This window comes from Saccostrea cucullata, unplaced genomic scaffold (assembly GCF_032062105.1).
Source record: "Saccostrea cucullata isolate Sc308-1 unplaced genomic scaffold, CSIRO_AGI_Scuc_v1 ctg223, whole genome shotgun sequence".
In the NCBI taxonomy this organism is placed as follows: Eukaryota; Metazoa; Mollusca; class Bivalvia; order Ostreida; family Ostreidae; genus Saccostrea; species Saccostrea cuccullata.
In genome coordinates, this window is record NW_026927113.1 from 124,967 (window position 1) to 137,792 (window position 12,826).

General features: G+C 30.1%; 1 protein-coding gene across 1 annotated transcript; it reads right to left on the reverse strand.

The window, feature by feature from the left end:
* Positions 1-5,509: 5,509 nt before the first annotated feature.
* Positions 5,510-7,749, reverse strand: LOC134273485 (uncharacterized). Its single transcript, XM_062755680.1, has 4 exons — positions 7,639-7,749; positions 7,419-7,547; positions 5,719-5,754; positions 5,510-5,572 (listed from the first exon to the last, which is right to left on the reverse strand). Exons 1-4 carry the CDS (start codon positions 7,741-7,743, stop codon positions 5,537-5,539), a joined length of 306 nt encoding a protein of 101 aa, XP_062611664.1. The 5' UTR covers positions 7,744-7,749; the 3' UTR covers positions 5,510-5,536.
* Between the last annotated feature and the right edge of the window lie 5,077 nt (positions 7,750-12,826).

Genomic DNA, 12,826 nt, shown 5'->3' on the forward strand with positions numbered 1-12,826 from the left:
GCTGTAATTGAAATTTCATATTTCGTAATGTTAGTTACTAGTAATTACATTTTATACGACTACCACGGTTAAACTTTTTTGGTATACTTTACAACTTACAGAATTGCTTTGCAACATACATTGAATCCTCGCGTCAAAGAAACATTACTTTACCATTTCCCCGCAAGCACTTTATAACGATACAAATTTCTCTAAAGTTAGCGTAAATAATATTCTGAAATAATATTTTAATCAGAAAATAACTTTTCTTATTTTATTAGATTCAAGCAAGTATAAAATAGTTGGAATTTGGCAATAAATTGAAGATTAAATGAACTTTTTAAAGTGCGTGAAAATGCGTGATTGCAGGGAGACAGTAACTGCGTGATTTTGCGTTAGAAATAGGAAATGGTATATGCGTTAAAATGCTTGACTGTGGGGAAGGGTGTTAATAAAAACCTTGTTCCAATTCACGGATTTTCGATAGACCCGACTGTCTCGAAAACTAAGTCGCAATTAAGAGCAAGTGGATGCATAGATTAGTTTACGTCTCAAATAATTGTATTCTGTCAATTACACAAAGTTTTGCTTAAATGATATGTATCATCTTTAAATGTACGATCAGATACATGGAAAGATCCTGGGCAAAAAGTAAGATATAATGTATGGAAATGTAGATAATTTTACATGTTTGACATTAATTTGATTCCTGTGACACATGCTACATCGATGATATTTTATATTGCACGGGAAAAAATATGAACCTGCCCGAAAATGTGTTACAATCAATTGTTATAAAAAGAATGTAAGTAATACATGTATTCTAAATGACTGTACGTGTAACAGCACCTTAAAAGGTTATACTTCATATAGAACAGGAGCAGAGCAGACATGGACCTCCAAAACATCTGAGGTGGGATCAGTTGCCATGGAGAATTTGGAAATATGTTTAACCCCGCCCTAAATATATCTTATATTTATTGTAGGGTTTTTGAAACGATCGATCGTGATAAGTTCAATTTTTCTTTAGGTCAGTGTTTCACTCATACGAAAATAAACGTATATATTTAATAATTCTTATAAATATCAGTCTCATAATTTACAAATTTTATCAACAAATACATATGATCCTGTAAACATTTCCTATCACCAAAAAGTGAAATTTAATAAGAGATGCATAATACCCTTTTTGTCCTAGATATATCTATCTGTTGTTCTTTGCTATATGATCAGGAAAATATGTGACCTGTATACATTTTAGTTTCTTATTTCATTCTTTTTCTCTTATGAAGGACAGATGAAACAAACAGAAAACATATGCCTGGATTGGTATATATTTAGCCTAATTTTATTGCAAATGATGCAAATAATAGATTTCTAGAATATAAGGAAATTGTAAACCTTCTATGATGTTAAAACGTCTGCTCTTCTTACACTATCCTTATTAATCTATACAAATAGTTTTCACTTCAAATCCCATTTTTTGTTAAACTTTGAAAAGATAAATTAAGAACTGTGCGGTGAAATTTATTCATTTTACTTATTTGAATATTACCCACCTTGTTATTTTCAAATTTTTTGACAATCGTTTGTTTGTATCATCTGTCATCAAAACACTATCATTCGAAAATTAACTGTCATCGATATATATCCACACATGTTACGTCATAGACTTTCAGATTCTCTTATAAGTGGAATATAGTTTATTTAGGGAAATGCAATAGCCTGTATGCATGTCGACTTTTACCTAAGGCATTGGTTGGTCTAGAAGATATGCTTCAATAATATACTATAAATATTCATAACTTTTGATGAGTTTTGTCATATACAAAAATTGAGGTGCAGGAGAAAGGTAAATAAGTTTTTATTTAACATACACTCAATTTTTACCTTTTAAAAATAAAATAACGATTAAAATTATGGATTTAATGTTAGTATGAAAAGTAGTAAAAAATTAATATTATAATTTTAAAGTAAGTACATGTATGATTATCTTTATTCAGATGAGAACTGGAATCTATTTAGCTGTTCTGCTACTTTTTTATTGTCTGTTGGATGAGGGAGAAACAAAAACAAGCAAAAAAATGAAAGAGAGTTGCGAATGTGGCTGGTGGGGATGTCGATGCTGGAACAAGAGATATGGTAAACACGTTATAATGTTTGTTATATTCCAGACTTATGCACTCTTTCTGCTCATTATAGATAAATATTATATGGGTTGACTTACATATCTTTTACATGAATTATTTTAATTTATTAATCTGTTTGGAGCTGATTCTAGACCAATATCGCAGAAGAGATTTCAATTATGTTTTGATGTCATTTTGAAAAATGAAAGAAGATTTATTTGTTTCAGTTTCCATAAGCTTCTGACCCGTTGCATTCCTGAGAAACCCTTGTCGTATATAATCTGTACCTAAATAAGGTGTAAAATGAATTGGAAATGTGAATGTCAAAACATCTGATTGGGCTAGCTATTTTTTTTTTAAATCTGTTGTAAAATAAAAAGTTTAAGCTGACTTGCAGGGAAAATATATTTAGCCCATAGAGGCCATTTCATTGAAAGACAAATCTTATGTTATCTAATTTGAATGCTACATTTTCAAAACGTTATTCTGTATATTAAACCTTAAATGCATGCAGGTAAGATTTCAGATCATTTGGAATCGAAAATCCTATCTTCAATTATATTGGTTAAGGGTTTTAACCATTTTTTGATAATTTCTTGATAATTAATTTTTACTGTTATATCTATTGTTTTAAGATTAAAAACTCGAATATATACATCCCAATTTCTTAGGAGGCCATCTCAAAACTTGACAATTTTTTTCTATTGGACCCTTTTTTGGAAAAGCGCCAAATAACAGTGTATCATATTTTCCAGTATTTTTTGTGGTTTTGCTTCAGAAATTTCTTTTTTATTCAAGAAGATGAAAATTATTTTGAAAAGTTACCAAATTTGTGAAATATCAAAAAAAAAAACGTTAACCATCTAGGTTGGTCTACGATTGAATGTCAGATGAGGCGTTTCTTAATATCTGTTTTGTATATCTTCGTAATGTATGTAAAACTTTTCAAAGTTTTTATTACATTCTGATTTCTAAACTAGTTTCTAAACGTCTTTAAAAATCAAAACATTAAACATTTTATATTGAAAAAATAACCTTTTTTCCCAAAAGGATTTATAAGAAAAACTACCCCTGGTATCTTGCAGAAATGCCTAGTAAGGTACCTAAGTTTTTTTGCAAACATGTTTAAGAAGCAATACTTCAATGACAATATCTTGGAAAATTTTATATTATAAAGGAACGTCTCGTCTGTTTATATTTTTTTTCAAAACGCAATACCTCTCAAATTGCCATATTACGGTATAAATAAATATCAGTGCAGATGAATTACCGATGAGAATGATTTTGTCGGTAAAAATAAGAATGTTTGGATTGCTTGTATGTTTCTTTGGATGTACTGTGATCAGTTTTTAGTATATTTTCCAACGACGTCTTGAAAGTACAAGCGAGTTAGGCGCTAGGCGTCATTCTTCAGCTTAATGCATTGCTTACAAAATCCAATTAAACGGTTTTTTCCTTTAATTTGTCGTAAAATTACAGACTGAAGGGGGGTAAAAATAATGTTAATTTTGTAATAAAATCAAATTATTTGGCAACGGTGAACTGTCGCACAAATGACCGCATGAAGTTAAAAAAAATTGAGTAAAGTCATGCGCATTTAATTAGACTAGGCCTCGTTAAGGATGATGAAGCTAGGCTGACCAGAGAAACCATTGATGCCTGAGACGAAGAATATTTGTTTTTGAGTTTTATTTATCCCTAAATTATCTTCTTATCTTCATCATATTACAGAACAATATGAAACTTCAACTTGAAGATTTTCAAGTGAGTTTACTTTAAAGCTTTAAATACCCAATGAGAAAAAAAAATTATTCAATTCAATGTCTAATTACTGGTATTTATTTTACTCTAATGATATCATATTTCTTATTTAGATGCCAGAATTCATGGATTCTACAGCAGATAAATAGCACACGCAATGCACACTTGAATGTATAGGTCTAAGAACTGCTTTAATGAATTAAAAGATTTATGACTGAACGCAAGAGATTTCGGGGTTTCATATCATTACAACTTTGAAGCAAAATAAATTGTCAACAATTTTATCTACTGACTTCAGGTAAAAGTGGTTGAAATCATCATGAATTCATTATCAGCTGCCATGTATATTCCTTAATACATGTACATTAAGTAATAATTGTTATCAGGGATTAGATATCTCACTTAAATGTGATATGAAGTACTGTATGCAGGAAGTTTCCGCCCTCTAACTCTTTCTTATTTCACACTGTAAACAGGTGGGCGAATTTAAACCATGGTGAATTAAACGAATATTATAACATTATATACTCATCTTCCCTAGAACTGAGTAAGAAAAATAAAACTGTCCTGTTTTGATGACTTTACAATATTATGAACAGCGGCTCACTATGCATTATATTTGCAAAATTAATGTATTCATTTTTTATTGATTTTTTGTTAAAATTGAATGATATATATATTTTCTCTTTAGAAATCTTAAACTGTCTGATATTTACACGTGAATTTTCAATTTTGTTTTTACTTAATATTTTACTCAAATTTTCCAGTTTCAGTTTGACTTACTAACTTAAAGTAGGAAAAGGCAATCTTTATTAAAAGTGTTAAGCAAATTTGCAATAGATCAATTGATAATTATAAAATAAGGCTCATTCTCAAGTCGAATGTCTGATTTCACAATCTTCTTACGGGGGTTTGATAGGCCATATTTCAGACAATGTGGGCAAAAAAGGTGTGGTTGAATTTGTTTCATATCATATAACAAGAAAGATTTTGTATCCTAGAATAAAACATCAAAGTTTAAAAAAGCCCTTCAAATAGAATTTGAATGTTTCATAAGTATGACGTCGACTTTCAAGAAAAATTGAGATTCAAATAAGTAATACGTCTTCATTGTGGATTTTTTTTCAATATTCCGTGTTACAAACTGTTTAAAAAACATTATTTATGTACTTTTCAAATGATAAATGCAAACAATTATCATGGAAAGAGTTTCTTTCTGCATGAAAAACACTATCATCAGTAACATTTTTATAGCTAATGGCTTAGACGGAAGGTTTTCTTCGAAAAAAATAATCAGTTAATATATAAAAGACAAATTAAAATAGGAAGTTTGTCAAACCTAATAAATCACTTTATTTCTGTAGTAATATTCTTCATTTTTGAAATATAAATTTTAATCCGGATATGGTTTTTCGAAAAACGGTCAAGAGACCTACGAATGACATAAGCGGAACAGCAAGATGGCTCCTTCAAAATATAGACACTTTCATAAAAAATGAAAAAGTAATAAGTATGTTTTCATAGACTCTGTAATGTCTATAACTGTTGAAAGAAGGTTGTATTTAAATTTCTAAACACCAAAGAGTATTTCATTTGCAGTTATAACCGAAAAGAATGTCTTTACTTTTTTACTTTAAAACAAAATATCTCCAGAACTCTGGCAAATCTTATTCTCCAGTCTCAGCATCAACAAATCCGTCTATCTAAACAAGAAAAGAAAATCACACTAAGCTAAAATCACCAATATTGAGAATTGACTCGGAACGCTGGAAGATAGGATGTGGTATATCAACATGTACAACCTGGTAGAAATTGTCATGATTTCAGTTTGTGTTTAAATTCAACTTACTCGTCTGTTCTGGTCTCTGGAGTTTTCAGCAGCATTCTAAAAATAATTATTTTTCCAATTGAATTTATAAGGAATTATTTTCAAGTATATTCACAATATGTAATATATATATATATATATATATATATATATATATATATATATATATATATATAGTAGCAGAACCTTTTAGCTTGAACTTAAAACTTCATTTTTTTAATACAATTATATAGAGTAGTATTTCATGTAAAATATGTATGTCCCTTTTTTTAGGGGTTGCCAAAACTACACAAACTAAATGCATTCACTTATAAAACAAGTCCTGTTATATGGATTCCAAATAAATTACATCATCATTTAGTTTTCCTGTGTAATGTAATTGATGAAATGAAGGTTCTTTCATTTTTAGCACAACTCTTGCTCTTTTCACACTAAGACAAAAACTTACAAACACAAAGAAACATACACAAAAAATACAATGGTATACACCCTCAAATTAAAAAAAAAAACACTGAAAGCAAAAATTTCCATAAATATTAAATCAGTATTTATATTTGAGCCAATTTATAAGAAGCAAGAAGTAGGGAATAAAATTTCATCTGGAACTTACGATGACCATGGCTGAAATTGTTAGATATATATCTGACCGAGTGGAGAAATCTTTCTGAATTGTACTCGAAAAAATATCCAAATCAGTGTAAACGAACAGGGCACAATCTTTACACAAGCTGTGTTTTTGTAGTAAGCCAACTATGAAATTGATTTGAATATCATATTGTGTATACTCACGCGTAGAAATATAAAGAGACGTTAGAAAAAATAAATAAAATAGGGCAGCAAAAAATTCAAATATAGGGTATATTTTTATGCTTCAAGAGATGGAAAACTCACACAAAACTTTAAAACATTCCTTAATTAACAGAAAGAAAGAAAAGAAATTCAAAGGAAGAAACTATATAACTTGTTTTTTATTGGACCAAAAATTCACTGAATTTTTTTTAAATAGTTACCAAATGTCAGATAATTGTCATTAGACAACATTTTCAAATCTTTTAATGACCATTTATCGGCAGATTTCAAGTCTATACACGACCGTGTGCCATGCAAAAAGGATTTTTTCCAATGTGAGACTAAGATTCCTTGAATTTTTTTATAGTTTTGAGGCATCAGATAAAAATAATTGTCAACCTACATTAATCAGATCTTCATAAGATAATTATCAAATTTTGCTTGATTTACGTTATTATTGTTTTGTCCTGGAAATTGAACAAATAACTGCATAGTTGTAAAGTATCAAAGATGCCGAAGAACAGTCTAGATTATTTTAATGAATTAAAAAAAAATTATCGCCCTTTTTTATTGTTTTATCCTGAAGAATACACGGCTTAGGCACCGTGTTTGTAAATATTGTATTGTTTGATTCTCTACTACGCGAGGGATTTAAGGTTTTCCCCGACTAGACATACCCGTACACGTACACGTATGAAATCTCAACATCTGTAATATATTGTTAAGAATGAGTTTTGTCCACGTTCCTTTAATTTTTAATCTTCAGAATAACTTTTTAAATCGCAAGTAGATGCAGATCTTCTTGCTTACAGATTTGTGACGGTTATATAATAGTTCAATACTTTAATAATCTTATTTTTCCATATTTTTGACAGAATCTTCTCATATTTTCGACAGAATATACACATGTACAAAAAGGTGTTTAAGCTTACTCTGACATTCCTGCCACAAATGCACCTACTCCACATCCAGCCGCATGGACAGGGTGTCGTAAAATATGCATCTACTTCGGACACATAATGAAAGGAGAAAAGGAGGACAAGAAGCAGTAAGGATTTCATCTAAAAAATATATGTGAATATATGATATTTTTGAGTATGCAGAGTATGTTTACAAAAACGATAATATTTCACCAGCGTATTGAAATCTTACCTTTTCATAAATGGATGCCGAAAAACGAACACTTCCCAAAACGTCCAATTTCAAAATTTTATACTTTGAGGTATTGTGCAACATCTGTGAGATGCAATATTGCATGTACAGTTGTATCTACGCATTTGAAATTTGAGCAGAATATCTGTTTAAATGTTAATGTAAAACGTAAAATAAATTGAGAATGAAGGAAATAAATTTCACGTTAGACAATGAAGAAAAATATGCCACTCCAGTATCGAAAAAAAATGTCTTATGAATTCATTGACCAAACCATTGGTAAACTCCTTTTGAAGAAGAGCTCTATACACACATATAAAATAATAATTTAATTTCAAAAGAAAATTGTATAAAAATTTGTTAAATGACACGTAGTTGACAGTTAAAGATATTATATCTAAAGAATAACTTATAACCGATGGTTATTTCGTTATCCCCACAGCCTCTTGAAATCCTCACAACATCAGGTGTCTTGCGTCTAGTACCGGGGTTGCTGTTTGACAACCCAAAATATTAGAGTCAAATGCAGCAACATTTGTTGAGAAAATAACCAAATTAATTCTTGATCGTTTTTCTTTTCTTTCAATTCCTAAAAATATCTGGGGCAATGGAAACATTATTTACAGTAGTGAAAATCAAATAATTTGAACAATAATTATGTCGAAAGTACAATGTATTGCCGAGGATTCAAATTCAAAAGTAGATATTCAAGTAAGAAAAGATTTAAGTATTTTATCAGCTTTAAGAGTTAAGATTTATCGATGAGAATTAAAGGAGAAAAGCCAAATTAGTAAAATTATTAAATTATGAAAAAAACAAGATGTGTTTTTGAAACACTATGCGCCCGGCGGCAACAAAGTTCAAAAAATCTATTTTTAGCATATTGGTCACAGTCAAGGTCACAAGGTCATTGACGTTGGTGTCATTTGAAAGAACTTAATCGGTGGAGTATGCATACCAAATATGAAGTCCCTATCTCTTATGGTTCAGAAGTTATGGCAAAAAGTGTAAAAAGCTATTTTAGCATATAGGTCACAGTCAAGGTCACAAGATCATTGACCTTGTCGTCGATTGAAAGGACTTTATTAGTGGAGTAAGTATACCAAATATGAAGTCCCTATCTCCTATGGTTAAGAAGTTATGACAAAAAGTGGAAAAAGCTGTTTTGAGCATATAGGTCACAGTCAAGGTCACAAGGTCATTGACCTTGGTGTCATTTGAAAGAACTTAATCGGTGGAGTATGCATACCAAATATGAAGTCCCTGTCTCTTATGGTTCAAAAGTTATCGCAAACAGTGGAAAAAGCTATTTTGAGCATACAGGTCACAGTCAAGGTCACAAGGTCATTGACCTTGATGTCATTTGAAAGGACTTTATTAGTGGAGTATGCATACAAAATATGAAGTCTCTATCTCTTATGGTTCAAAAGCTATGGCGAAGGTTAAAGTTGACAACAGACAGAAAGACAAACAGACAAACAGATAAACAGACAAACAGACAAACAGAAAGGACAAAAACAATATACGCCCGGGATCTATTGATCCGGGCGCATAAAAAATTTATAACCAAAGAAGATTAGCTTCCATCAAAGATTTGCTCATATATGGTTGATTCAATGTATGATTAGCAAGATGAATCACCAGGATTTATTTCTTTCTTATCTGTATATATAATAATAGTAAATTCCACTGTGATTGATTTTGCATTATGTTCAATAGCGCATTGCTCCTGAGTCAAGTGTAAGTAAACGCGATATTAAGTGTTCATAAGTTCTAGACAAAAGTAAATTCTTTCATAAATTTGACAAGTATGTAAAATTGTACAGTATTGTTAGCCATCAATGCAAGAAATTAGCAAGTTATATACGCTGTAGAATTGTGTGTCCTTTCACCAATAAAATACAAAGAAATTTTTTTATATTTAAATATAAATTATAAATCATTTCATTTTATATAAAGTAAAGAAAGAAGTGGCAATTATTACAGATAGAAATACCGATTCTGTCTGCATGTCCTTTTTTAATCGTTATCCCCGGATTAGCAAGAAAACCACACATCCTTCATAAGATCATGAGAGTTAATTCATCCATCCTGACAGCCTATTATTTTCAAATTGACCATAATTTTTCATCTCTATTCAAGTGAAATTTAAACACAATGTACAGATGCTATCTCATATCTGGTAAGAGAAGTAAGGATAAACCCAGGTATTCAGGCGTTTCGGAGTAAACAAATTGATACAGTATAACAGAATATTTATTTTTGTTTTAATCTGTTTGCAAGACTGGAACATGATGTTATATCTGATTTTGTTTTTTAAAAAATGTAATGCCAAAATAAATATTAAAATACCCTCCCCAAAAGTACATTTGACGTTTTAATTTATCCATCTGATCAAAGACATTTACGGAAAAAGAATGAGAAAAGTATTGACTCATGTAAGCATCGATTTTTTTACAGTAAAATGTGCAACATAAAAAAAACAATTCAAGCTCCTTACACACTTCTTTTAAGAACATTAAAATAATCCTAGCTGCAGAACTGTATATTTACGATTTAATATAATAGTATTTGACCATAACGATGTAGACACTTTATGCAAAAAGGTGCATTTTACGGCGCAAGATTTTCTGCGCACTGTTGGCGAGAATTTTTCCACTATAAGGCATTTTTGATTAACTACCCTCCATTTTCCCTAAAACTAGATAATTCTATAACCAATCTGTATATTTTATTTACCTACCAATTTTTTTATTGTCGTCTCTATCACTGTCCATAGCTTGTAAAACTAGCTGGAATTTAATTAATATGTGTTGGAGTTTTTTTTAAAAATCAAATTAAGCGAGTTACTCGCTTGGAGAGACGACTATATAGGGCTGGTAGGTGGATAAAATATACAGGTTGGTTAAAGAATGTTTCTAAAATTAGAGAATGATATTCAATTCCCTACATCTTTCTGCAGCCTTTCTATTAATCAATACAATTTTTTAACAAATAAATTAACAGTTTTCAGAAACTGAGAATATAAAATTAGATTATGTGCTGTACGAGTGGTTGTCCTAAAATTCCGTAGACAAGAGTTGTTTTGAAGGTTTCGATGTCATATATTCATGAAAATTTGTACATGGTGAATAACAAGTACTAACTAATGAATTTATAGAGAAATATTGATTGACCACGAAAATTAATCCTATTTAGATGATACAGTTCATTGTCTAGGGTAGAAAGGTGGCACAATACCCAAAACGTTGCATTAAAAATCGGTATTTATATTATTTTTAAATCCTACGGAATTGTAATTACTACTTTGTATACTTTTAATGGACAAAAATTTCCTAATATTGTTTTATTTGCTAAATTTCCGCAAAATTTGATGTTTATGCTTTCATAAATAAGGATTTTATATCGTGTAATATACACCAGGTTGAAATCCGAACTTTTAAAAATGGCGGCTGTTTTTGCACAGGCGGCGCACTGGACTGTGATAAAGTGTGTTGATCCTGAATTCCCTCCTACAGAAATGTACAAGTCATAAATGTTTGATACACATACATGTTTTCTATTCCTTAGTATTTGAAAAAAAAATGTCTGGAATGGTTTCTCTATGTAAGTGAGTAAAGGAAACGAAAAAAAAAAAGGTCTGAAAATTGGTCATGAGTACCTCTCTGCAATTCCATTAGAGAAGTCAGATGAAAAGCCCGTAGAAAATGTAGAGTTTTCAAAATATCATTATTTCATACCTGTATATGCAAATACTTTGTTTACATATTTTTATAATTGACCACAATATAGTAGTTAAGATGTTTCACATTTATATCTATAATTGTTTTGATTAATTAAAGAATTCTATTCTAGGAGCTGGAATATTTTTATCCAAAAATTTGAACCGTTTTTTTTTTTTTTTGTCTTTTATGCCTTTGCAGACTGCTTCGGGATTTAGAGAAGGATATCAATTCTAATCTTAAAATTCGAATTTTTTGCAAGTAAACATGATAAAACTTCGTACAATGTAATTTATCTGCCAAGAGTATGCTTTATCAACCGAGAAAATTTTATAAAGATGCACGTACATTATTTTTTTGAGAAGATATGAGCTCAGTCTTCAAAATTTTGGGACAACCCTCGTAAAACATTGACTTTAACAATATTTTTATGACTTAAGTTGCTATTTTTATTTATTTTTTTTTTAAAATTTGATGTACTCTTTGCCCTAAATCATTTAGTCATTTATTTTCTAGTTCAGAAATGATATCATTTGCAACCACCTATTTTTGACAATATTGTTTTGTTGTTGTTGTTAAAAATATCCTTTACCCTTGTAACAGATTTGCCTTTCAAAGATTGTCAGTATCACCTTTAAAATGTCCTCTAAATTTGAAATAATAATTTATGAGTTTATTGCATATCTAATTTAGAAATCTCAGCACACACAAACATACCCTCAGAATGAAATACAATAAACATTTTTATTACATATTTTAATCAGGTCAAAAAGAAAATGCTCTTAATACTATATAAAAATAATAAATCACCGTTCTTATAAATAGCTTCGAAACAAAATTATACACATATACAAAAGTATCTTCAATGAATATGAAATCCAAACAGATCTATAATCAATTTCAGAGACGGATACTGACGCCAATCTAACATTAGAAGCACATGTTATGTCTTCTGGGGGGAAAATGGTACATAAATTTTAGAATGTCATTTATCGATAATTTATCTGACATAGAAGTACATTTTCATACACAATGATTTATTTTGCATTCTTCTAGGAACACTTTTATTCTCATCTACTCATAAAGTAGATCAACATTATTTACTCCAAAAACATACTTTCAGCTCCTAACATTACAATTGAGTTTTTAGCTCATCTGAGCCGGAAGTTCAAGTGAGGTTTTCTGATCGTTTGTCCGTTGTCTGTCTTCATTGTCGTTGACGTCGTCGTAAACTTTTCACAGTTTCATCTTCTAAAGAACCACTGAGCGAATTTCAACCATACAGGGCACATCGTTTTCTTGGTTTGTTCAAATGAACGGCCACATCGTCTTACAAGGGGACATATATTCAAGTTTCTTCAAATCATGACCCTCAGGGAGGGTGGGGCCATAACATAGTCAATCAAAGTTTAAGATAGAAATATATATGAAACATCTTTTAAAATCTCATTGTCGTTATCATACTA

What these genes read in the sequence shown, in the direction of transcription:
- LOC134273485 (XM_062755680.1), bottom strand. Translation starts at nt 7,743, where the DNA reads ATGCAATATTGCATCTCACAGATGTTGCACAATACCTCAAAGTATAAA. An exon ending in CGGCATCCATTTATGAAAAG is followed by an intron (nt 7,548 to 7,638) that starts GTAAGATTTCAA and finishes TATATTTTTTAG; the next exon opens with ATGAAATCCTTACTGCTTCT. An exon ending in CCAGAGACCAGAACAGACGA is followed by an intron (nt 5,573 to 5,718) that starts GTAAGTTGAATT and finishes TTTCTTGTTTAG; the next exon opens with ATAGACGGATTTGTTGATGC.